Source organism: Oxyura jamaicensis, chromosome 10, assembly GCF_011077185.1.
Source record: "Oxyura jamaicensis isolate SHBP4307 breed ruddy duck chromosome 10, BPBGC_Ojam_1.0, whole genome shotgun sequence".
NCBI lineage: Eukaryota > Metazoa > Chordata > Aves > Anseriformes > Anatidae > Oxyura > Oxyura jamaicensis.
The window spans coordinates 3457558-3483278 of NC_048902.1; the positions used below are offsets into that span (position 1 = coordinate 3457558).

General features: G+C 35.7%; 1 protein-coding gene and 1 long non-coding RNA gene across 13 annotated transcripts in view; both read right to left on the bottom strand.

Annotated features, from left to right (window-relative positions):
- Positions 1-9242: 9242 nt before the first annotated feature.
- Positions 9243-11739, bottom strand: LOC118171944. The gene is made up of 2 exons (XR_004753480.1): positions 11618-11739; positions 9243-11362 (listed from the first exon to the last, which is right to left on the bottom strand). It is a non-coding gene; the product is annotated as an uncharacterized LOC118171944 (long non-coding RNA).
- A 970-nt stretch (positions 11740-12709) lies between these two features.
- Positions 12710-25721, bottom strand: part of ZNF280D (zinc finger protein 280D) — a 51407-nt gene continuing 38395 nt past the window's right edge. For 11 of the 12 annotated variants that reach the window (XM_035335476.1, XM_035335467.1, XM_035335471.1 and 8 more), the window contains one exon: positions 12710-17076. In XM_035335476.1, the coding sequence (XP_035191367.1) occupies positions 16440-17076 (637 nt within the window). In that variant the 3' untranslated portion in view covers positions 12710-16439. The remainder of the gene's footprint in view (positions 17077-25721) is intronic. The other variant, XR_004753479.1, reaches the window with a different exon arrangement.

Consider the following 25721-nt stretch of genomic DNA (forward strand, 5'->3'; position numbering starts at 1 on the left):
CTCAGGTAAAAATTTGAAAATTTGGTAACTGGACTAGTAATAGTATTTCTAACATAGATTATTCACTAAAGCAGGAAAGAGAAAGGTGTTAAATAATTCAGCAAGGAACAACAAATGAATAATTGGGCTGTTAATTTACTGTTCTATAGTCCTTGCATAGGTTTAATGGAAGCTATGTTGCTTAAACTATTAAAAGTGTTTTATATTTGCCATATGTTAGCAGAACCATCATTAAAACTGTAATTTATTATTGGAACGAGCCTCAAAAATATTATGCTGAAGCCCCAGAACCATGTCCTGGAACCAAGGGTCAGATTAGCATTTTGTTCATGGTATTGCTCTGATATGCCTCAAGCAAGACAAAGAGGTCCATTAATTCTGAAAGGACAAAACCCCACAAGTGTACTTGTTTAAAGTGTAATTAGTAGGTTGAATTCTGCAGTCCAGAATAACGCTAGTGGCTAAGCAATTTTTTAGTGGGCAGAATGTACTTATATTTCATGAAGATTATTTAAATCCAAAAAACCACTCCAAGTCCCTAACCACAGAAAACAGAGAAAAACATTGTTGACACCTAACATATTCATATGTTGCTATTGCCAAAATGACTACACTGAAATTTGAAGGCTTAAACTGCATCTTCTGTGGTTAGAGATCGCTGTGAAAGCAATTTCTACAGGCTGTCTGTTTATTCCTTCGAGCTCATTCATTTACTGATAGCACTGTCATTTTTTGACAGACAATAATGAAGGTATTAGTAGCTGCTGTACCCTGCTCTGTACATTTTATATACCTTTCTTCATTAAAGAGTATTTTGACACATTATAACAAGAAAGCATTATTCTTTCTGCTTTACGCACAGGTAACATCTCTATAGTAGTCTGTCTATTAAAAATAGCATTTTTTTTATTATTAGATACTCTTGTCTTTGCCTTTAAGGTATGACAGATAAAGACCTTTTGTAAGATGCCCATTTTTTCCTAGCTAAATATGCACATATGATTGAATTTTACAACATCCAAATAAAAGCAAGATTCAAAACATACCTTCATTCTTCACACAAAGTGCACTGTAGGGACCTTTTTTTGGTAATGCTGAAACTGTTGGTACTATTCTAAAATACATCTTCTGTTTTATTTGATTGCTGCTTCTCTCTGTGTATTTAGAATATTAAACTATGGTTACATGGTTTGGTTGGAAAAGGCCTCATAAATCAAAACACTGAAATGGAAACGCTTCTTTTCTAGCTCTGCTAGAAGTACCATGAAAGCTCTACTTCATCTTATTTTCATTGGGGACGAATTTTAGGAGGTTACTTGCTTTCCATGTTTCTGATTTTGTTCCTCTAAAATACTGCTTTTCTCCAACCTCCCACTGCAAACTTCTTACAGGACTTTTTGTTGTTGTTGTTATCTAGGCATATAAAGTAACTACAAACCTGGGTTGGGCCTCTGCATGCAGCTGTAGTGCAAATGAACAACACCAGTAAGTGCTGGGAGTTAAAATGCCAAAGTTGCAAAGTTATAATAGCAGGGTTTTATTTCTAGTTCCTTAAGTAACTGAAATCAAAAAATCAGGGCAAAGCAGAACTGGTTTTGTTGAGTATTTCACATTCACATTTTTGCACTAGCATTTTTCCTCCCAAGACCACTACACCACTTACCAGTCTCATGCAATTCCCATCCTTGTCAACAGTTACAAGGACCACGTCTTCATGCAAGTCCATAATATTACTTTATTATGGCAAAGCCATGATTCTACCCAATATAAATAAGAAAGAGGGACTGGAGGGAAGAGGTAGAAAGACCACGTGACTGGTAGTAACACAGAAGAAGTATAAATTGAATGAGTTTCTTCATTCCTGACATTCATTTCTGAGGGGACAGGGAAGATAACTTCAGGAGAAGCTTCAAAAGGCCTCACCTTAGTGGCCACATAATACGAATTTTCTTTTGTTTTAAAGAAAGGCATGAGGATTTTACTACAGTATTTTTCTTTAGCCAGCTTTATACTCCAGCCCCAAATCCTATCCTCTGCTCTTCTGGGATAAGCGTGTGTGTGTATCTGTGCCTTTCAGTAATTTATATAAAAGTTAAGCCAGTGGTGTGATGAGAAATGCACATTACATTTAAATGAGCAGAGGGAATAACAAAGAAAACAGATGAAACCCATTACAGGTGTCTGTGAGGAAGGGAATATGGATGTGAAGCTCCAGTCTGAGAATTTTAACAGCTGTCATTAAAATACCCCAGTGGGAATTAGAATAGTAAAGCCTTTAACAAATCTTGCAGGTTACTGATGTTTGGCCTGTGCATCCACAGAGGGCTGAAAATAATGAAGCAAGTTTTAATCTCAGCCGATGAGTTTAGGATAATTTTGTATTCTGGCAATTCTCATTTTCATCATGCAGAGTAAGTTTCTGTCTTTCACTCTGAGAAATCTCTCTTTTGTAGAAGCAGAGTAAGATGTAGTATTTGAGTATTCAGACCAATATATGCAGCCAGAGGACTAGAAGTCATCTCACTCTTAAATGCAGCACAAGCAGGAGTTCAACTGTAAGCTATTTGAAGTAGCCATATGAACTGGCAGCTTGCTGTCCATTTATTTCTAGTTACAGCACTAGAAGGGTCAGTTAGGTTCATAATAAAATATATGAAATCTAACTTCAATCAGCTTTTTTGTTGTTGTTGTTAATTAGAAAAAAAACAGGAAACCCTTGTAGAGAATCACATATTTGCCTTGTTTATAGAAATTATCCCCACTACTATGAAAGCAGCAGTCTTTTCGCTAAGATTATTAGAAATGAAATAACAACATCTGCAGTAGGATTGGCCTGGAGTTGCTCCTTCCATTGCCTGCCCTGGCTACAAAAGAGGTGAAAGAGAGAAAGGTCCGAGAGGCAGGCTGGCAGGCACACACAGCTCCCACTGCAAAGCGCTCAGGCACAAGGAAGTCTAGAGTAACTGTAAATTATCTCTTACCCCCAGTACCCCTTCTTCAAAATACAATGTTTTACCATTGAAAGAGACAAAACAACTTCAGTTCAATCAAGTTATAAAATTAAGCAAACCAGGCTGTACAGAAAGATTACAAAACACCAGCCATATATACACACATTACTCGTCATTGTCTATCCCTATTCTACACAAAAACATCGTAAGAATAATGTAGTGTAGCATATGGTTGTATTTTAATTGCTTACGAGATCTGTGTTCACATACCCACTCTTCACTCAAAGCTCAGGGTGAGCAGGGGCTTTCTTGTCCTCCTCAACAAGAAAGGCAAGGCTGACATCAAGCAAGAATCAAAGTACATAGTCATCACTACCTAGATAAAGATATTAAAAATAACAGAAAACCCAAAGACACAGCAGCCTATGACAGGCCTTCAATAGATCATAATCCCAGGACAACCAATGAGAAGTTTCTACTGCCACATACAATATTCAGTGTCCTTCAGTACAACTCCTGTGAGCTCCTACTGCACACATTGAAGGACAAATACTGGACAAGTACTGGAAAAGTAACAAAATAGAGGAAATTAAAAGAAGCAAAAGAAATACATAAGAGAGATGTAGCTTATTTAGTGCGTTCTATAAGCAGCTGTAACCCACAAAACCAATCATGGGCAGAGACGCTTATCCAGTGGTCTGTATACAAGTGTTGTCTGGATTACCAACATCAATTTAGAAGACATATATGGACGACCCCATAATCAACAACTAAACCCTCCTCTATCTTCTGTCTACTTCTGCTAGACAAGTAGAACATTAGAATCCACTCTAATTCTGAAATTTAATAGGAGATACTTAGCATAGCCCAGACCTTCTCTTGGTGGGGAAAGTTAAGATACTGGAGAATCAGGAATCCATAAAGCATGTAAAGTAACAGTTCAGCCTACTTTAATGCACGACCCTCTAGGCCATTACATATCACGTAGCACTTTAGGTGCTCTTCAGAAAATGATATAATTTTATCTTGCCAGAAATAAAGAACAAGTTGCTGAAAGAGGCACAATACTCCTTTAAAAGGATTGCAGTATAAATGTAGTCACCATAACTTGCTCGTTTAGATCGGATATTAAATCTTGAACTGCATTTTGAGTGTGAAAACTGTTGTCTTTACTTCACATGAGAACTTTTTAAAGACCCCAAATTATGGGGAAATAACGACATGGCTTTCTACAGTACACAGCACTATGCTCAAAATTTAAAAAGAAAATAAACATTACAGTATCCAAAGTACATTGGGATCTAAATTTCAAGATTCATAGGTGTTTGGATATTAACGTTTGTTAAGTTTACATCAATATTCAAACCTTTATTTAGACCTAACTCATAAAAGTTCTGCAAATACTGGACAGTTCAAGCCAGGTCTTTCCACTTTTTTCTGGTAACAAACAGGTAGCTAAAAAAATTTCTTTTTAGTCCCCTGGTTAAAAAACAAACAAACAAACTGAGATTTTGATATTCTGCTCTTCTCCCATATATTGATTTACCCAGGTAATTTTAGATCAGTAAAGCAAATAATTACAGGTTACAGTTTTGCAAATCATTAGAATACTGACTTCAAAACAAAATTAGCTTCTTCTATACTTACTTACGAGAAAACTAATAAAAATAAAAATCAGAAGTTAAAAGGTATTTTTAAAACAGAAAAATCTATTATTGTGTTTGTGAGAGACAAGGGAAAGAACAGCTTTAACTTGTCTTGCTAAGAGTTTCTGCTTGTAAAGACATGCCTCTTAATTGTTATTTTGAAGGTTATTCATACCAACTGCAAATACAAAGCTTTTTAAAAATCATTTGTAGTACATAGGATGTCCAAAATGGGATATCCAGAAACAAGGTAGAAAACTGGGTATTTACATTATGCAAATGAAAGGTAATTTGCACACCAAATTTGCAGAGTCATGAAAAAAAATCTCTTATTTAAAAACACAAATATTGGTGTTATAAAACTGTATTTAAAATCCAATTCAAAACATAATAGAACTTCAGCAATTGACAGTTTATCTTCTTCCAATTGTCAACTGGAATCGAGCAAGAATGATGGGGTTTAAGAGACTCCCTTTTCATAGAGACTGCCTCCTTCTGCTACGAAATCTAAAGTATGGTTTAAAACATTTTAGCTAGCTACAGCCAAGCATGGCAGGATTTGGCCCAGCCTGCAGACAATCTAAAAGCATACCTCCTAGGATTATTAATCCTTTGCTAGTAAATTTAACCTTTAAAATAATTTATTGCAGATTGAGGAAAGCAGAAAAGAAAGCAGCTTGATTGAAGATGTAAGGTGAAGAGAACACTGCTCTGGTTTCTTAAATGAGTCAAAGCTGTGTAGCAGCTGGAGCACAGGGAGCACGCTACTCATCTCAAACCTGCCTGAAGGTTATGTGAAAACTGGCTACACCTTGCAGCACGAACTCATGAAATACCACAGGGAAATGTGCTTGAGTACAGACTGCAGGGTATGGTTTGCAGTATGTACTTTTCAGAATGCTGCTAGAGTAACAAGGAAGTAATAAGCATTATGAAAGAGAAAGGACATGAGTGCCATTAGGGAATAAGTGTGCATTAGAGGCTTTTAAAATTTAATTTGGATACCATATATCTCAGTTCTCTTTCCTTCACAAACAACAGCAACTAAAAAAGCTTTTGACCTAAAATAAGCCTGTTTAAAACTGAATGCAGCTTTTACTCAGCCTTTATATCGTACTATCACCCTGAAAATACTACCAAATGAGGTCCTATACTTGTCCTACAAATGTCAAAATCCCAACCCCAAAGAGTTTGCAGGTTGTGTTATGAAGTCTAATTATAGTGTGAAACCAGAAGCCTCCTTACAAGTGGCAAAATTCTGAAAAATCAAGATAATTACCACCGTAGCTCCTTCTGATTTGTGAAGCTATTTTTAGAACAGTATAGGCTGATGTGCTCTAAGCTTTTTTACATTTGCATTAAGTCCTCTGTGATTCCTCCTCTGAAATGTGTGCATATGCTGAGTCCATGTGAGATTCTACCACTGGCGCTTGTCATAAGAATTAAATCCCTCTCAAGCTTGTTTACAGCTCAGTACTTGTCATACTGCTCCCCTGAGCTTCACGGCTGTTTTTTGTTGTTGTTGTTTTTCCTCTCTGGCTCTGTGAAAGATTTAATTTCTTTTTTGTTTATGTGTGTACTTACACTTGCAGGTGCAGAAAAGAAAAAAATTGCTGTACCCAGATGTTCTGAAGCTGCAGTAGCATACATACAGCTGAAATTAAGGAGAAAAAATGTATTAGATAAAAAACAACCATCTCATACAGTATTTTATAGCATATTTAATAAGCCTATCATGCTTCTTTGGCAACAAGACTCTTGAATATAAGTGTAGGAAAACCAGAATATTCTACAGTTGCTGTCTCTATTCTTTTGCAAAGAGCTTTTTAAAGTCTGAAGGTGGTCCAATTACTCCTATTTCCGATTTTGCTAATATCTTGTTGTAAGGGTTACAGACTCCATTATAAGTACAGCTACTGCACACCAAGCTGTCTTAACTCATTACTGAATTATTGAACCTTAAAGAGCTTGATCCAGATTCTCAGCCACACTTTGGAAAATATACTCTATCGTTAAAAAAATTACCCTCTTGCTTCTGCAGAAATAGGAGAAATCCTTGCCTGGATTGCCTGTAGAGACCTTAGTTCTTACATCTCAAATCACATCTAGTTCAACATGTCTACATTTCACAAATGCAGCTGGTTAACCTTGCAAATTCATTTACTCCACCACATATTCAAGCAGGCTGCAAAGATGAATAAGCTATTGTTTTATAGGCAACTACTGTAGCTATCCATACACATGCCGTAACGGCTTGTCTGCTTCACCTTAACAGCATGTGCAGACACAGAATCTTTCTGCAATCATAGAGTGGCTGCTAACTTCTTTGTTCCAGCTCAGCACATGCATTATGAATCTTTCCTTACATATACATGTTCCTAGTCAAATAAGTTTATTAGCACAATTACGTGCAGAACAAAACAGTTCTTTTTGTAATTTTTTTGATCGGCATTTACTTTATAACTTTTCTTGTCACGCACAATCTGTAACACAGACCTTGCTGGTGATGGTAATGGTAAAAATGTAAGCACCTGAAGCAGAATCCAGTGGAATTTTAAAGAATGTTGTTGTGAAACTTAAATGATTAGATCTGCTTTTCTTTTACCTGTTTTCAGCTTCAGTAACTTCCTCTAGAGCTGGACAGTTAATGGAAAAGCCTTAACAGTTGCTCTGTGACATTACTGTACAGTCACAGAGTTCTGCCTACTGTTGCAGTGGGAAAGATAGACTGCTGCGCTCTTTTTTCTTCTTCTTCTTCCTTTTTTTTTTTTTTTTCTTTTTTTTTTTTTCTTTGTTTCTTAATATCTGTATTTTTGATTTTGGTTCTCTGCTATTCCAGTTATCACCAAAATAAAGACAATTCTTTCCCCAGTGAGGCTCAGTATGTTCCTGATCTTGGAACTGATGTGGCACAGTATTCAAAAGTTTAGGGTTATAAGAGAGGTGCCATGAAGTTGGTGAGTATTAGGTCTATAAATACATAGAACTCTCTCTTCTTTCTAAGTCTCCTTGGTTTTATACATCAGCTTTACTAACTTCACTATGCACAACTAAAATATACACTCTTAAACTGATGGCAAAAAAACAAAACAAAACAAAACAAACAAACAAACAAACAAAAAGATATGGTTCAGTAAACAATGTAGAAAATAAGTCCATTTTCTATGCTCGGAGAATGAACACCAGGATAGTTAAACTGTTTTTTACAGCATCCTCAAAATTTGAAGCGCTGCACAAATAAAAAGACATTACTGACTGACTCCAGCAAACAAAAGTTTTCTACTCTGTGCTTATTTTTTTCAGCAGATTAAATAAAAGATAGATACAATAGTGGCTGAGGTGTAGAAAGCACTTTTCTACCCAGAACAAGATTTGGCAGTGAAATGTATTTAGCTTCATGGACAGGAATGACCCGAGTTCAGAATGAGGGACCTTGGCAATTACTGACCGTTGCCTAATTGGTGTACATTATATTCAAGAATATCAGATTACAGTCAGGTCAAATTTCTTTGTGCTGTGAGGCCACAGGTCTGAGGCTGAACAGAAACTAATGTTTCTTGACAGAGTCCTCTACTCTCATTAACTAAAAGAAACATTTTGCCTGTACATTCTTTGTTCCACTCACAGTAAAGTTCCCGTTTGCTGCTGCTTCTTATTGACCTTTTATTGCAATGATGCATCTAGACAAACCGAAGACACTCTCCATTTGCTGATTTGTATCTTCTCTGGAGATTATCTTCAGCAGAATTCCTACCAGCTTTAGCACCACCTATAAATAAGAGGATATACCTGTTATTGTAGTGAGACAGAAGTTTAGAGTGGATATATTTTACCCGCTCTCATTTGGATAAGCAGGAGACCAATGCTTTTAAAGCATTTTTTCAGTTTATTTTACAGAGTTGAAGGTCACATACAAAATGATATAAAAGAGATGCAATCAAGAAACTCTCAGAGTTTAAGTGGATTGTAAGCTCTCTCAAACAATGTATTTTGTTATTGTGGAAAGAATGTGCATTTGTAAGGAGTGTGTAAACACATCAGATAACGAATGCATTAATCTAAACCACATATGATGCGAGAAGACAAAAAATATACTGTTATTACAGCCAAAATACAAGTGGCAGTTGGAGGTCACAGCATGTTAAAACACTGCTAAGCCACAGTTCCCTAGCGCAGTTAAATCACTCAGTGCTAACTCACAGTCAGGAAAAAGAAAGGCATCCCCTTTCATGCAGAACTCTGTTTTAATTTCAACACGAATCTTTCCCATATATATAATAGTGTCTATGGACAACTGTGCTAGGAAGGGCCAGCTTTAGCATGGTGGAAATGCACAAGTCTAGCAAATGCTTTGAGAGCAAAGGTGTCTTGGAGAAGAACAACGTTTCCCAGAGCCCTTAGGTAGCCCCCACCTCACTAGCACAACCTGATTGATCACACAACTTATTACACGGAGAGAGAAGATGAAATCCTATTTCCCTCCAATGGGTAGCTCACCTGGCCAGGAGCATACTCTGATTAGCAGAATCCTCTAAATCAAGTATAGAGGCAATTGTACAACAATCTGTTTAGATAAATTTGTGCTCAAAAGAGAGTAAGGATTGTTGCTGAGCTCTACCCTCTTTTTAACATGATCAAAAATAAGTTGTTGTTGTTTTTAAACTCTCCATCTACATCAGGGAAAATAACACCCAATTATATTTGCAATGTGGTTGCACATAAACAAGATGTGCGTGTACAAGGCAAACCTGTGGGAATGCAGTGACAGTTCAGTGTGGTTAAGACTTCACTTGACTTCCTATACCACCACCACTTACCCTCCACCAAGTTCAGCTTTTTCTGAGTTTCCTTTCAAGCTGAAATCTTCTAATTACTTATACTACTGGGATTCATTTTGAGTCCCTCCATCCTGTCCCAGATTTATTTAGTAATAACATTTCATTTATAAAGTAAATAAAAACTAAAGTACGAGTGATTAGCACCTTCCTGAGTGGCAGACCAGTTTTTATTTAACAAAATCCTACGCAAATAACATTTGAATTCAGAATCCAGATTTAAAATGAATGTTCTGTAATTACAATAGGATATTGCAACATGCTTGCTTGGATAAACCAAATATATTGAATTTGCATACCTCTAAAAACATATTACATGCATGCAAATAACAGAAGTTGCATTATGACCTTTAAAGACTACACTGAAAGATGTATAGGTCTTACTCAAAAAAAGGTTTCCACCTTTAGTGACAGCAGTTGATTGAAACTAATAACGTCTCTGGAGACCCAGCCATAATAAGCAGACAGTCTCAGACCCAATAGCTTCATTACTTGCAGCTGCTTGGTATACTGAAAGCTCACTGTGCTTATTCCTCTCTGGCAATGCTTTCCCTTGTCACAATAGAATTTGTATCCAATCCCCTGCAGACTACGCCAAAAGCTTTATTTTTTAGGCTGTGGTTTCCCATAGTATAGCAGTCCAAAGTGTGTCAAGATGTAGGCTTAGAAGGAAAGGGAATCATCTTTTTCACTTCAACTGTATCTGTGTCTCTAAGGGAAAGATAAGCTTTAAGGTACACAGCCCTTCTTGTGGGGTTGAAACTGAAGCAACAAACCACAAAGTACAGCTGGAAATAATTATTTTGAATTCTGTTATGTGCATCAGTTCCATAGTTTGAGAGAGAAGACAGGTGAAGAGCACAAATAGGCACCAGCTAAGAGAGAAACCAGGAAGGTCTTAACACCTACAGGAAGGGCAAAGAAACCACTTCTGAAATAGCCACGGATAAACTAAAAGTGGAGCGATGACAAAATTGTGACTGCAACATTTATTTTACATTTATGCTGTACTCAGTCCATTGATAATGTCTATTAAAAGTTTTAATTTTACTTCCAAGCTCATCTTTCAAACACCTCTGCTGAAAACCTCGCTTCTGATATTTAAAGACAATACCACTGTTACATCTGTTTGATACCAGCACTACACTCTCACTAGTATTTTAAATATGCTAAGATAAACAGCTGCAAAGGGAAAGCATTCCACTGAATAAAGCTGAGAAGAAGAGATCTGGGCAGAGTGGATTATTATACATTCCCATCCACAAGTAACTAGCATAATGTCTGCTGGGGAAAGAAAAAAAGTAAGGCATGTTTGCTGTGTTTTAAATGTAGGTTGTACTTCAATTTTCCTTTTCATCAGCAAAATTGCCTTCTGAGGAGCCTGATGGTAAATGGATTTCTTTTGTTGAATAGACAGAAGTTTTAGGTTATTAAAAAGTATGTTCTGCTTTAAGAATTTTATCTTACTACTTTAAATTGAATCAATACTAAGTGCCAAGCAGGTATATAAACAATACAGGTTCAGTGCTTTGAAGCAAACCTGAAGAAATTTCATAGGTAAACCTCAAGAAAAGGTAACTCATTATCAGCCTTAAAACAGAGGATGGCGGTCTGCCTTGACACTTCACTGCTGGGGTACTGATTAGCTTGCTATTTCAGAGAAAGGTCACAAAAAAGTTGCAAGCTATAGTTTAACGGATGTTTATATTAAGCATTAGTGCTAGGACAATCTTAGGAAGAATTGGCAGAACTTCACTGTATAGCAAAGATGAATAAAATGCTACTATTCACATCTTAATGTTAAGTCACTTCTTAATATCTTAATATAAAACTGCATACATGCCACATGCTAACAACGTCTTTTTGGTTCCATCAAGGAAGATCATAAAAGCACTTGTCTCCTCTAGGACAACTGAGGGCATCAAGTATACTGTCTGGGAAAGAAAAGAGAGGACAGTCACACAACTACAAGAGAAGCTTCCCCACATCAGGATCCTTTTGTGAACTCTGATCTGATTTGCACATCTCAAGTTTTTTTTTGCTATCTTTCAGAGCCATTCAAGTCAACCACACTACTTCCTCAAGCTACAATTTTAGGAACAGTAAAAAAACCATCACTTTATCAACTAAAGCAGGTTAAACCACCTGTCCTGCATGTAACACGCTCATGATTAAAATTTTGAACTTACTTTTGCTTCTCTTCTGTGTCTGTTGCTTTCCATCTCCATCCAACAACCTAGAAGTTGATTATACATCGGCCATCAGGAAAGATACATTCCAAGACACAAAGGATTGTGACAGGCAGAAAGAAGCTATCTAAATGATATTTAGTGAAATGCAACGTATTTGTTAGGTATCCCAGAAAAATTGTACTCCATGCGTAAGAATAAATAGACATCAAACATTGACTGAGGAATGAAAGCTTCAATTTCCAAGGCTGCTGCATCATCAGTATGGGAAGACAATTTCCTTTATAAAGATACCAGTGTATGCTATCCCATTCACCAAAATTTTTGTTCCAAAGAAAACAGCTCTTTTAAATTAAATGCTTAATATTGAGAATTTAGTGAACTAAAATAAAAAACCCTAGGTTTATTTACATTAACTTTATAACACAAGGCATTTGTTCAGCAATGGTCATTCTAAAAATAAAATAAAACCCCCCACTTTAAATGCAGATACACAGATCAACATCACAGTTATTCTTGTGGTTGTCATAAAAACCTCAGCCTCTCTGAAGTAATGGTTCAAACAGTAAATAAACTTCAACAAAACCAGCTCATTTTTACATCCATAAACATGCTTTATAATGCCTTGCGGGCATAACGACTACATTAATCTCCCTCGAAAAGAACTGTTTCACAGCTAAACATTTTCCACGTTTTCTTCTCCCCCCATTCCTTTTTCTTTTTTATTAATATGCATCTGGTGCAGTACAGAAGAAAATTTCACATGCTTAGCTTGAATCAATAAAATGACTAAATACAAAATTTCAGTCGAGTGTTTTAAAGCTAGAACAGTGATCCAAAACCTGAAAGAACACAGCACAGAGCTCTGGGCAACCTCTGTAAACTAATAGGAAATACCGGTCAACATATTTTCATTTTAATAAAGCAGTGAACTAACAGAAATAATACGTAGTCAAAATTATACTTCGATACTTAATGCTCAAAGGAGATAACATGCTGGGCTTCATCACCACTGTTCCTCGAGCTACGTTAAAATTAGAGCAAAAGTTTTATTAAAAGCAAAAAATCATTCGAGTAATCATAAAACATACTTACCAAATTTTTTATTAGAGGCATATTATATTAAGCATACATCAAAAATACAGGGTGCAACTACACAAAATAAGCTCAGCTCACAGGCCTCAAAAATAAAACACTAATGAGAACAGGAGGAGAACAATCAGGTATAAAATCTGCTCTACACAAATTTGTGAACAGTCTCTTACAAAACTCTACTGTGACAGCGTATGGCCACAGTCTTTGTTGGAATATTAGTATACCTTAGAGCATTAAAAAAATAATTCATTGCTTTCTACATGCTAGCATATAAATAACAATGCTTACACTTGCAGAAAAGCTTCGAGTTTTGATTTTTTTGGTTGGTTTTTGTTTTTTATGTAAGGTTTTGCAGAATAAAAAGTGTTACTTGGGATTCTTAACACAGCCCTTCAGTTTCTAATGCCTTCTGTCACTAAAGCACCAGAGAACGTGATGTCAACCTATTGCCCAGGGTTCTTCTCTCTCCATTTCCAATAAGTAAAACTGGACATACTTTTGTTATATAAATGTTATTGATGTTCTGCTTCTTCTAGGTTTTGCTTAAAATGGCAATTTGAAATACATCAGCCTATTCTTGGAACTCACTACGAACTATGATTCAATCTGATTATTTTCCTGGGTTTAGTCATGCATTCTATGAAAGAACTGAATCCTAGGTAAGCCAAAGTTTCTTTGACAAACTGCACAAGACAAACTGAGGCATTTGCCGTACTTAAGGAAGTGCCAAGTGACTGTATAATCACTGAGCATATTCTATTAATTACAACAGCTTTCCATTAAATGCAAATAAAGAACACGTGTGGCATGTGACTTCCTTAAAAATACAAAGTTATATAAACAAAGGTAAATTTGTTATTCAAGCACATATTGTAAATGTCTTCAGAAGGAAAACAGTGATTCTAGTATGGACGCCAAGAACTAACCTTATGTTACTTTTTTTGGTAAGGCAAACTTCAGGTAAAACGTCTTTCTAAATTCAAAGAGAATGGTGGCACAGAACAACTACCAATGGCTGGATGGGAAACAAAACAAAACAAAACAAAACTTTTACATCACTCAGAAAACAAAAAAAAATGAATTATGTGCACCGATTACATTCAAATAGCTCAGAATGCAGTCAGTGTTAATTGATCTTCTGGAGTGACATCAGTCAAAAGCACCCATTTAACTTAGCTCTAGGAAACCCACTGAATACACGACAGAGTGATTTTCATCATTATGCAACCTCCTGCAGCGTTCAAACAGCAAACAAATTACTTCAGATAGGAAAACTGCAATAGATTCTTAGATTTTCTCCTTCACAAAATAACATGCCACTGCTTTCATGATACATTTTATTTGCCTATTTAAAGTTATCCCATGGTCTTGCTAGAACAACCTAGTTCTCTCTCACCTCTTCCTTTGGAAGCGCTGACATTTCATTTGTGGGTTTATGGCCTAACATTACTGTCCTAAGGGATATGGATTCTCTACATGGATTGAAATAAATAAGGGTTTCCATATTAAATATCTGAGAATACATACTTTTGTCAAATACTCAGGTTTTTAAATTTTTGATTTTCCAAACTTTTGCAACAGTAGCTTTCCAACTACACATTTTTCATCCACATTTGTATTATTAAAATAGTAAATATTTTAAAAATTTAATTGCATAATAAAAGACAAATGTGAGGATGTTACGAGCAAGTACCATACAACTGGCTCCACTTGAAGTTAATGTTTTCCAACACCACATATCAGATTGTTATTCAAAATAATTAACTGGCATGTAAAAAGTAATATTCAGATTAAAACCAGTACAGGTTTCTCTTGGCTTATATGAACACAGGAACTCCTTCAGTAACATATGCACCAAGTTCTACAGCTGGTTTAGAACTCTGCAATACCCTTTTTGGGATGCTGCATTTTATAATCACTCATGCCTACAAGCATGAAGACACCAGACCTGTTCAGTCTACCTCAAATTAAAAAATTCACTACAACCTTTAAAGATCACAAGAATACTGCAACTTATTGTTCTCAGCCTTTTCACTTGTTTCTTATTTGGAGTTCTTAAAGCAGCAGATCTTGGAGAGCTGTGACTATGTAAGCCGTTCCACTTTTCTTTCTAAAAGGCTTCTAAACCTGCATGGATGAAAATTAAGAAGCACTTTAACATCTGATTCATACAGCTTTTTAAGAGTTTGAAGCGATTTTTAAGATGTTGAAATGTGGTTTATTTAGAAGTTCCAACAATGAGCTGAATGGTCTCTAAATTTTAACACTGTTGCTAATTAGACCCATTTAGCAGCTAACCCTAGTTAACCTAAAAGGACAGAGCAGACTTCAGTAGCATGCTGATGGCCCAGAAAAATATCTTTATATCTGGAAAAGTTGGCGCATCTAACCACAATATACGGCTACAAAAATATGCTTATGCATAGGCACTTGCTTATTTCAAAAATTCACTTAAGTGTCAAATCCACAATTTTGAAATGAAATAATTTCTGGAATCTGCTAATAAAGCTTTTTTTAAAAAGGTGGGAAGACTATGCCCAAAGTTTCAAGCTAAGCAATAAAATTATTCACAAAGACAAGATTTTGTTGCAAATATTTACTCAAAAAGTAATAATTTACAGCAGTGCTTTAACAGCTGTTCAAAACATTTAACATTCATTAGAAATAAGACTAAGTCAAAAGCACATTCTGAATGTTTCAAATGGAGCAATGAAGTCCTAAGAGCAAGCTACTGTTAGTCATTTGCATTCCTATACCTAGCTGCTAGCTATGAAGAAAAAAAAAAAAACAACCCAAAACCAGCAGCTATCTTTCTGTACATAACAGACTACAAAAAGTCCTGAAATCGAACCGTACATTCCTATGCTCTCGTGTCCTTTCTGTAACAGTTAGCATGTAGCAGCTGCAAAATGGCAGAACGTATGCCAGCTGGTATTTCCAGTTTGGGGTTTTCCTTCTTTCTGCTTAAAACAATTTTTACATTAAACCATACTTTGGTTTGACTTACAGACCATTCCTATGGGTCTACGACTAAGAATATTTAAAACAATGGTAAAAGCCTAACAGCTACAGTACTTTCAGCAGTATGTCCTAACTTTATACAATTATGCTCGGTATTTCTGCACAGCCTGCACATTGAAAACCCCACAAATATATATATTTTGTCATAATATTTCCACTTTCACTGAAAGTTTATTAAGGTAAGCTTACAGTCTGGCAGGATTACACCTGTACAGAGGTGCATAGATTCATATAATTCTGTTTACATGCTTTTACAGACAGGAATGTGACACCAAATCCAAAGGTTTATGTCTACCCAATTTATCAGTAGACCAACAACCATTGCTACAAGTGTGCTTCACTTCAGCATCAGAACTGAATTCATACTAAATTCCACCATTTCACTTAAGGATTTTTAAAATCTTTTCTTGACTAGCAAATCACTTTATGCGAGATTAAAAAAATAGAATTTATTCCTCCTTTCAAATGTTGGTTTATTAAGATATACCACACAGAAGAGACAGGCAGACAAATTGAAATGTGTTTCCTTTCATAAACTTGGTTAATTCAATTGTACATGAATGTACATGCTACCTTCATATGCAGTTTCCCTGCTGTGCCTCTTTCTCTCAAAAAACCCTACGCAACAATGAGCACACTTGTCAGCAATGGTCCATGGTGTTCCTACCATTATTTATAATAAACAATAAAATGAAAACAATTTCAGCTTGTTTCATTTTCATCTGTCTTGTTTACAGTTGTTTCCATTCTGTTGGGACTGCTTTCTTTAGAAGTCTCGTCTGTTCGTTCAGAGGGTCGTTCAGCTTTCTTTGATGAAGGTGCAACATTACCTTTCTGAAGAATTTCAGTCGCTTCATGCTCTAGCACCTCTGATGGAGTCAAAGGCTCCAAATGAATACTGCCTTGTTCACTAATGTCTGAACTAACGGATTCAGGTTCATTCCTTTTTCTCAAGAACTGCTCAAAACTAACATCTTCACCCAATGTTAGTTTTAAGTCCTTTGCGTTCATTGCTGAAAGTGTAGTTTCATCCAAGTGTTGTACTTTAGTCTGGTCAGTCAAGACACCATCATCTGAACTTTGGCAAGTTTTCAACTCACTGTCACCATGAATACATTTTTGTTCTTTGTCTACTGATTGTTTGTTACTATCTGAATCACAACATGCTCCTTTCTCATGCAAAGAGTTCTTGGAGCTATCGTCATGGAGTTCCAAATTGGGAACGTTTTTTGTATCCGACAACGATGAGTTTTCTTCATTCTTTTCAACCGATGCAACTTTTTTAGTTTGATTTCTATTGCATTCTTTTGTTTCCTCTGAAGACTCATGCTCTTGTTTGCTGAAAAAAACAAAACATGTTATTTATATAACAGCTAAAATAAAGCACCACATGGCTGTGCTCTGCAAAGTGACACTCAGAGCGGTATTGCAGATTTCCTATTTGGTATTTTCATAGCAAGATGGGCTGAATTTAACAAGTGCATTTTTCTTAACCAGTTACAAACAGCCTTAGTACTCTCCAATTCTTGCATTTCATCTCCAGAAATGAAGGTTAAGTTGTTCCCTTTCTACGATGTGGAACTTTTCAAAATACACCATTAAGCTCCTCTTTGATGCAGATGTCGATACAGCTATTTGGGAATTTCTGTTGATGATGTACAAATAAAAGAAGCCAGTTCATACCTTTATATTGCCAAATTAACTCTGCAGTACTAGTGGCAGTCAGGAGAAAAAAGAATAGTTGGAAATCAACATTAATTTAAATCTAAAATTTAGTGGAACAGCTAGAAATTTGAGAATTCATTGAAAAAGTAAACCTGTGAGGACCGTTTCTCAGAGTAAAACTGCATGTTGATTAAAAATAGGAAGGAATGGTACTGACTCATACAAGTAAGAATGAGAATTTAATTGTATAATAAGATCTAAAACACAGTGTATGAACTTTTATACAAAGTAGCTGCAGTTTAAGTCTTGTATACATGCAGTCCTCTAGGGTTATTAGAGAGGGGGGAGAATAAAATTCTCCAGAGACTGAACTGCGTATTTCAGATGCCACCTCTACCCAGAAAAACATCTAGTCCCATGCTATACACAATTTCCTTATGTGTTTATATTATAAATTCTACTTTCTGATATTTCTTTTTATTTGTTACAGGAACCACTGGCTTCTCTCGTTATTTCAATGAGGAGCTCTATTTTTGCTGTGAAGATTTAAGTTTGGTAAAAACATCATTCTAAACCAATTCAAATTTTTTTCTGAGTGAGAAGTAGCTCTGATTACCTTAAATAGTGATGTTGATGGACCAAAAACCCACAAACAAACAAAAAAGAGAAGGATTGGAGGGGAGATGAAAGAATGAGTTTTAGACATAAATTCTGCATAGGAAGTGAAATTAGGAGCAAGTACATCTCCCAGTTTAACTTTTGAATCTGAAACTTGAAAATAGTCTCTGAACAGTGACACGCAGGTAAGAGATGCAACAGATAGTATCATCAAGTATCTTATTAAGCAAAAAATCATTCATACTTTATTTCTTCATGTAGTTTTAAATATGATTTGAAATCACTTTTGACTAAACCCACCTTTAACACTGGATGAGCAACAGAGAGTCCGAAGACTTTTACAAGGAATAACCAACTTCCTGTTATTAAGGTTTTACAAAATATTTTCACGCTGAGAAGTGTAACCATGTTTTCCTACTGATGTAGGAAGTTAAAACAATTAATGTGATTCCCCTATATGCCAAGTGATGCTGAGCTGCACAGAAAATGGTTAGTCTGGTCCAGGTGGTATATGCAGCAAACATTCATAAATCTGTTTTCAAGCTTTACTTTCACTTAAAGAGGATAATTCAGAAATATTCTATTTCCTACTTAGAATTATAACACAGGAATATTTTGAGCAGGGATAAGAGACTACAGAAATACTGTTGAATTGTGAAATCTCATTGGCCACTGAAGTAGTCAAAATAATAATTTTCACCCTGTTTCACCAGTTTTTCAATCATAATAAGGAATTAACTCAAGGGACAGGTCAACCTTTATTAAATTACAATTTGCAATTACATATTTGCTACCACTGCCAGACAAAGGTGTTTTTTATCTTTTCATTTATTGTACTAAAACAATAAACAATTGCCAATAGACGACTTTTCTATCCAAATTCTTGTCCTCCCTCCCTAACTCCTAGGGAAAAATGGAGAAAGTGAAATATTAGAGAGAAAACACAAGACTAGGTTCTAGCACAGGAATCACCACTCAGAACCACACAACATCCATGGCTAACGTAATTAGCCTTACTTCACCTATTCCTAATTACCGTATCTACTCCAGAAAAACACTTAGCTATACAGAGCCTTAAATTCTAGTAAATATTTAGAAATGCATTCATTTGAAAATCCAGTCAACTGTTTGTGGAAGTGTATATACATGTGCTACTTTAGCTACTACTTTTCAGCGAGCAGCCTGAGGGCAAGGGAGTAGTTGCAGAGTTAACAAGCACAATATTATGCTTTACCTGGCCAGTTTTGAACACAGGTATGCAAAAAAAAAAAAAAAGGGTTTAAATAAAGGGATGACTAATACCTCATCAGCACACACTACACTGTTTCCACACTGTGAATCCTAAATGAATTACATGTACGTACACACACATTTCACACTGAGAAACTCCTCAGAAGGACAAACCTCCCTTAACGCCTCAAAGGAACCCATCACAAACTCCCTCACCTTCTAGTAATCAGACCTCCAGCTCTGACCCAACCAAGTCTTCTCACTGTAACTCATTTTTGGTGAAGCATGGGAGGTGGGGGAATGGGGAGGAGGAAAAATCTTTATATATTTATTTCTCATGCAGAAAAAAAAGCTGTCTCTTACTAATAAAACAGAGTATAAAAACCAATTGAATAAATTTTTGCACAGCTATAACCATCATGGAAACAAATATCCAGAAAACAGTGATATTTTATTGCTAGACACATCAGCAAGCTCATTTAGATTGACCAGTTCTTCAATGAAATAATTTACCTCTGCTGAGAACTGTTGATGAAGAAGCAAAACTCAGCAGCTGTGACGCACTAAAACCCGCAATAAAAAAAAAAATCATATGGGATTTCAAGGGAACATTCTGTTGGTAGCTGAAAATGAACAGCCTTCTAACTGATATTTGAATGAAACGCTCTACCCTACATGCAAACACTGGTTACAGTGTAAGAACACTAACATTTCAGAAATCAAGAATACCTGGAAAATATAAGAACAACAACTGTATATAGAAACTGTATACAGGATATAGAAACAAGAATTTCAGTGGTTAAAATAAAAAAATGGACTGTTCTTTAATAAATCAGTGAATTGAAGTTTCTAAAGCATGACATCAACCATGGCTACAGAATATCAAATCTGGGCTATACTAAGGAACTAGGCTATACTAAGGAACTAGCTGATGTATTGCCTGTATGAAGCCTGGCTTTAGAATAAGACTACTTCAAGGGACTAGTGGAAGAGACAGCTTTGAGAACAAGAGATGAATCTACTAAGCGAAAACACACACACATACCAAGCTAGAGATGCCTAGAAATTAAGAGGATTTCTTTTCTCATTATATAGAAAATGTAAGGCCAAGTGAGGCTGAGGGAAGTTCAGCTCTGCATATGTATGTGTTTCGTTTTGAAATCCTACTAAGTTTGAAGTTTTTTGCTGCAATTTGCTATGCATATTCACTTAATGTTATTTAGATCATGAGTATTTTTTATATTAAGCATTTAAAAACATTCAGGAAAAAATATTGCAATAAAGAAAATCATACAACTTCAGAACACAAGTATGAAGTGACACACATCTGCATACATGGTAGTTGCATGCAGACCCTCAGTCTGTAGGCTATACTTAGAGGTAACAAAATCAGTACCGTGGTCACATTTACATTAACATTTTGGTATGAAACAACAGCATGGTTTTGAGGCAAATTCCTTGACTGCTCCCACATACCGGTTTGGTTTACAGAACTGCTCTCGTGTATGGAAGGTGAGGAAACTGAATTGGAAGCTCTGATCCATGAGTGCACCAACCAACCATGCTCCAGCTTCTAATGGAGTCCTCAAGAACCCACCCAAGAATGGATGTTTCACACAGCTCTGAAGTATGTGCACAGCATGGGCATTCTGTCCTGGGAACACAAGACTGCTCCAAAATAATGCCTTCAAACCACACGGCAAAGATGTAGGTTTCTCAGAACCAGCTGCTGTGATCTACTCATCTGCTCCTACAGGACTAATTACTTGTTAATATCAACATAGCTATGTTGGCTTAAAAATTGAAAAGAAGTGTTCGAGGACTGAATACCTCTGGCGCTAGAGCTACAATACTCTAGACGTCTGTCGTGGAGGTCATAAAAATCAACGAACGTATCAAAATTAATAGTTCTAGCAGAAAACAGAACAGGTTTATAAATTAAAATGACTTTTACCTACTTTAACACAAGGATAGGAGAATGTAGCACATAATGTTCAATTAGAATTACAACGACTGTTGACCGATCTGTAGCTTAAAGATAAAGTTAGGTTCTAATACCTAAACCATTTAGCCTCAACTCTTCAGTATGCATTTTAAATGAAAATGACTTTAAAATTTCAAATGATTTGCCATACTGCATGAGACTATAATAAAGAAAAACAAAACAAAAACCTTTCTAAAAAGAGAAGTAACCTACGGAGACTGAAAGCAGACAGTTTTCCTTTTTATTTTTAAAGCACTCTAAGTGCACCTATAAAAATAACTGCAGTTGTGTTTTGACTATGCTTTTCAAGGTTAAATTTGCATCAACAATTGTGAAAGACTACTAATTGGCAGAAGAGATTTCAGGCCACAGGACCTGAAGTAGTAATTTAGATTGATTATATGATGTATACGTCTGCCTGCACTGCATGCCCAAAGCGATGTATTAGATCTCAGTTATTTTCCCAGACTGACATTAAAAATCCACAATTTCAATTATTTTACATAGATCAGTAATTGATACAGTTACCCAACAAATTAAAGCTAATAATTTTGTTGAGTGTGCTTTCAACAAACGACACGGGTCATGACACTCAATGAATCCCCATGAACTAACACGTTGGGCTGTATGTTAAAACTGCTTTCCGTTTTCCTGGAAATACTGTTAATTCATACACAGTACCACACAAAACGCTTCTTTTAACACTTCATACAATTTATTTCTTGTTTTATGAATTTTGACTAATTTGCAGTTTAAGCATTACTAAGAACACATTTTGACATTTAGAACCTAAATTCTTTGTGCCTTGTTGAGTAAATACATTATGACTGCCGTTTAAAATTTTTTATCGCAGAAAATATACATTATGAAAATATCAATTAAAATACTTCCACCCAATTACCTGAGAAATAACACAGCATGTGTTATTTTGTGTACTTGAATTTCAAGATGTAGCTGATCATTATATTTACCTTTTAAGTGTTGGTGTTTCTGTTTTTCCTTCAGATAAACTAGGTCTTGAAATTTTCTGTAATAATTAATGATATTTCTTTTATTTTACATCCATGACCAATTGATTACAATAAAGTTGTAGAAACAAATGCACACCAACCTTCTCATACATCTGCTAGGTAGTAGAGATTGAGCATGGATCATAACAAAGATGTTTGCAAACAGTCCTCCAAGTTATAAAAAAAAAAAAGCACAGCAGAACTTTAAAGCACCTCTTGTAGCCTTTCTTCATGTACGTCATTTCAATTACACCTTACTGAATAAGATCTGGTGAGTTAAGTCCTAGCAGCGTTTTATTTGGTGGTAAAAAAAAAAAAAAAAAAAAAAAAAAAAAAAAACCACTAAATTTGTGTTGCTAAAAAGCCAAGGGAAAAGCAAGAAAGAGAAAGTTGAGGTTAGTTATTTTTATAAGCTTCAGGCAGTGTTGTACACTACAGATGCTGATACATTAATTTTAAAAGGAAGATTCTTATCCAAACTCTTATAACGGAACAGACTTTTGAGTCTAATGTAAGTTACTGAGTGAAATACCTTCTCAGCTCTGAACAATGTGAATAAAGTTGTGTTGTTGCTTTTTTAAATTAATTTTTTAAATGATAGAAGGTAAAAGTGACTGAAGCCTGCTACTGGGAAAAGGTCAAGGCAGTTTTCTAGAAACTTCAATACAATAGGGCATTCTGCTCATATATTCTCTTACTCTCGTTAAAGAAAAAAAATACTTAAGTGACAAAATTAAGTTGTTTATTTTTTGGTCTAACTATTTAACTATTAAGTGAATTCTGGTTTTACAATAAGAGGTTACTGCATGTAACCTCTTAAATATTTACAAAAATGCATAATTAGTTTTATGTATTAGTAGTGTATTTCTCCCCACAGAGATGGTGTATTTTATTTCAATGAAGACAAATTATTCAGCTAATATTTTGAAGTTGTATGTTAATCTTATTCTGTCTTCTAAAATAGCCTTTACAATACTTCTGTCATACTTTGTTACATTTCTGTCCTACAAAACTCATATGATCCATACTAACAAACACTTTTCAACTTCAAATTATTGTACTCTCCATGTCCTTCCCTACAGTTTGGAGATGATTGATCTGTATTCCTATAGCTGGCCTACTACAGAACCTCCTTCTCTACACACCATCCGCCTCTGCTCTGCCCAAGGGACACTGAGGAAAGGAAGATTTCTTGGCTTAGCTCTCTGAATTTTATACACTATATTCTAAACAACCTGAATCATCATTTTATATTTTTGGTTCTTCAGCACCCTGCTTGCTCTTTGACCTGCCACCTATTCCCACAGGCCAGGGTGTACACTGTACTTCAGCTGACTCCACATGACAGAGGAAAAAATGACGAACATAGTTAATGCAGTTACTGGCAGATCCCAACAGAGTCGATGAATAAAATGTCAGGCACCTGCATGCATCAAAATAACAAGCACTCCATGGGATCTTGGAAAAAAATAACCAGAAGCTACCCAGTGAAAGGCAGCTCACCTTTCTGTGAGGTCCTGGTTCAGACTTCATGTCCAACCTGAGAGCTAACACCAAAGTGCCTGTTTTATCTGTATTCTCCACCTTCTCCAACCAGAAGGACTATGGTGGTTTTCCGTGCCTTTTTTCATCCTTTTTTGTTGTATTTTTTAATGAAAACCAAAATTATGGAACATAATTTTGTGGAACAAAAAATTTCATAAACATGTGGTTCCCATTGAGCCTGCGGGAAATGCATTCCAAACACTGTATGTGATGCAAAAGTATGAAAGATGGAAAGTAAAGGCAAAACACATCTAAAGTGGTAATGGAATCTATGGGCAGAAACAATGCTACTATTTGTGCTTCAGAATCCTTTTGCTTAACAGCACTGAATAAAGATGGACAGGCTTATCACACTGCTACGTAATCTTTGCTTCTGATACAAACCTTTTCCACTTTAGAGAATAAGCAAGCAACAATACAAGAGAACTCTTTACTAGGTCTGAGGACTTCTCTCGCTCTCTAACTGGATGGAATTTCCATAACAAACTGCCCTTTTAGAAAGCCAACAGAAAGGACAACTTGTTACACAAGAAAATTCTGTAAAATCTAAATCCAAAGATGACGTTTTTGCAAAAAGTTGTGTATATACTGTGAGATTGTTTAGCTTTCTGTTAGGCAGAAAGCATGAGGAAATTTGTACACATGCCTAGAAGGAAACTAATTCAGGCCTAAAGAGGCATTTCCAGAGATTTTCCTTTTTAAAGAAATGCAAATTAAAAAAAGTCAAAAAGTTACAGTTCAGAATCAACATTTACACATTTCTCAGGTTATATTTCAGGTAAATTTCTGGGTTCACTGAAGATATTTACATAAGGCAACTAAACCATTCCTTCACTGGAATCTGGCATACAAATCAACCGAATTGGACTGACTAAAATTTTGAAATCATTGTGTGGCAGACATAATAAAGACATCCCTCCACCACTGCGATACCTTTTTGTGGTAAAGCACAGAAAGCTAGCTCTTTGCACTACGCATATCTTCGGAACTCCGTGAAGTAGTAGTGTATGCATAGTTAAAATAGAATTGCCTTGCATCTTCAAACTAGTTACGAAGCTCAGAGATACTGTTTAGACTGTGTGGAGAAAAGAAAAGACATTACCCCCAACTTAGCTTCCCTCTCTAGAATGGAGATTTTGGTCTTTAACCTAGTGGATAATGAATTAAGATTCAATGTCTTCAATAGTGTATGGTTAAAACAGATAAAACAGATGAAGATGCTTACAGTATGAAAGCAACTTGGTAATCTGACATCAGTTTACAAAGCTTATACTTCATTTTGAACTTAAATGTACTTCAGAGCTCCAGAAGAGCGTTTCAGGATTTCAGAATGTATTATTATTGGTTATACAAAAATTATAAGATAAATTTGTTTCACATAACCTGCTCCAGTTGTATCACCTCATGAATATCAGCAGTCTTAAGAAAGTTACTGGCACTTTTATGGTAGAATTTACTGCAATTATACGTGAGGAATAACCTCCTCCTTACCATCAAGGCCTTTTAAACAAAAAGTGAAGATTTAAGACCCGAAGTGACAAATTTGTTGAAACGTACTCTTTAAGAAGTGTATAAAGCTACATTCTGAGCAAGATTATTTATTTATTTATTGAACATCTACCACAACCCAACTACCCAGAACAAAGTTGTAGTTTACTTACAGGGCAACTGTAAAACATTGCAACTGACCTCCAACTGCAACTTGGAGGAGATGCTTCCTTCAAAATACCTTCACGGGTACAGTCCACATATTAGATGAGCTATTAATTATTTAAATCTATTGACTTCTAAAACCACAATAATTAAACAGCTTATCACAACATCACTAAAATTGATTTTCTGTGTTTATATAAGTAAATGCTACTGCAGAGATAGCAAGATGTATGTCTCCTACAAAACCTTGTTAAGTCATCACTTCTAGTGCAAAATCTA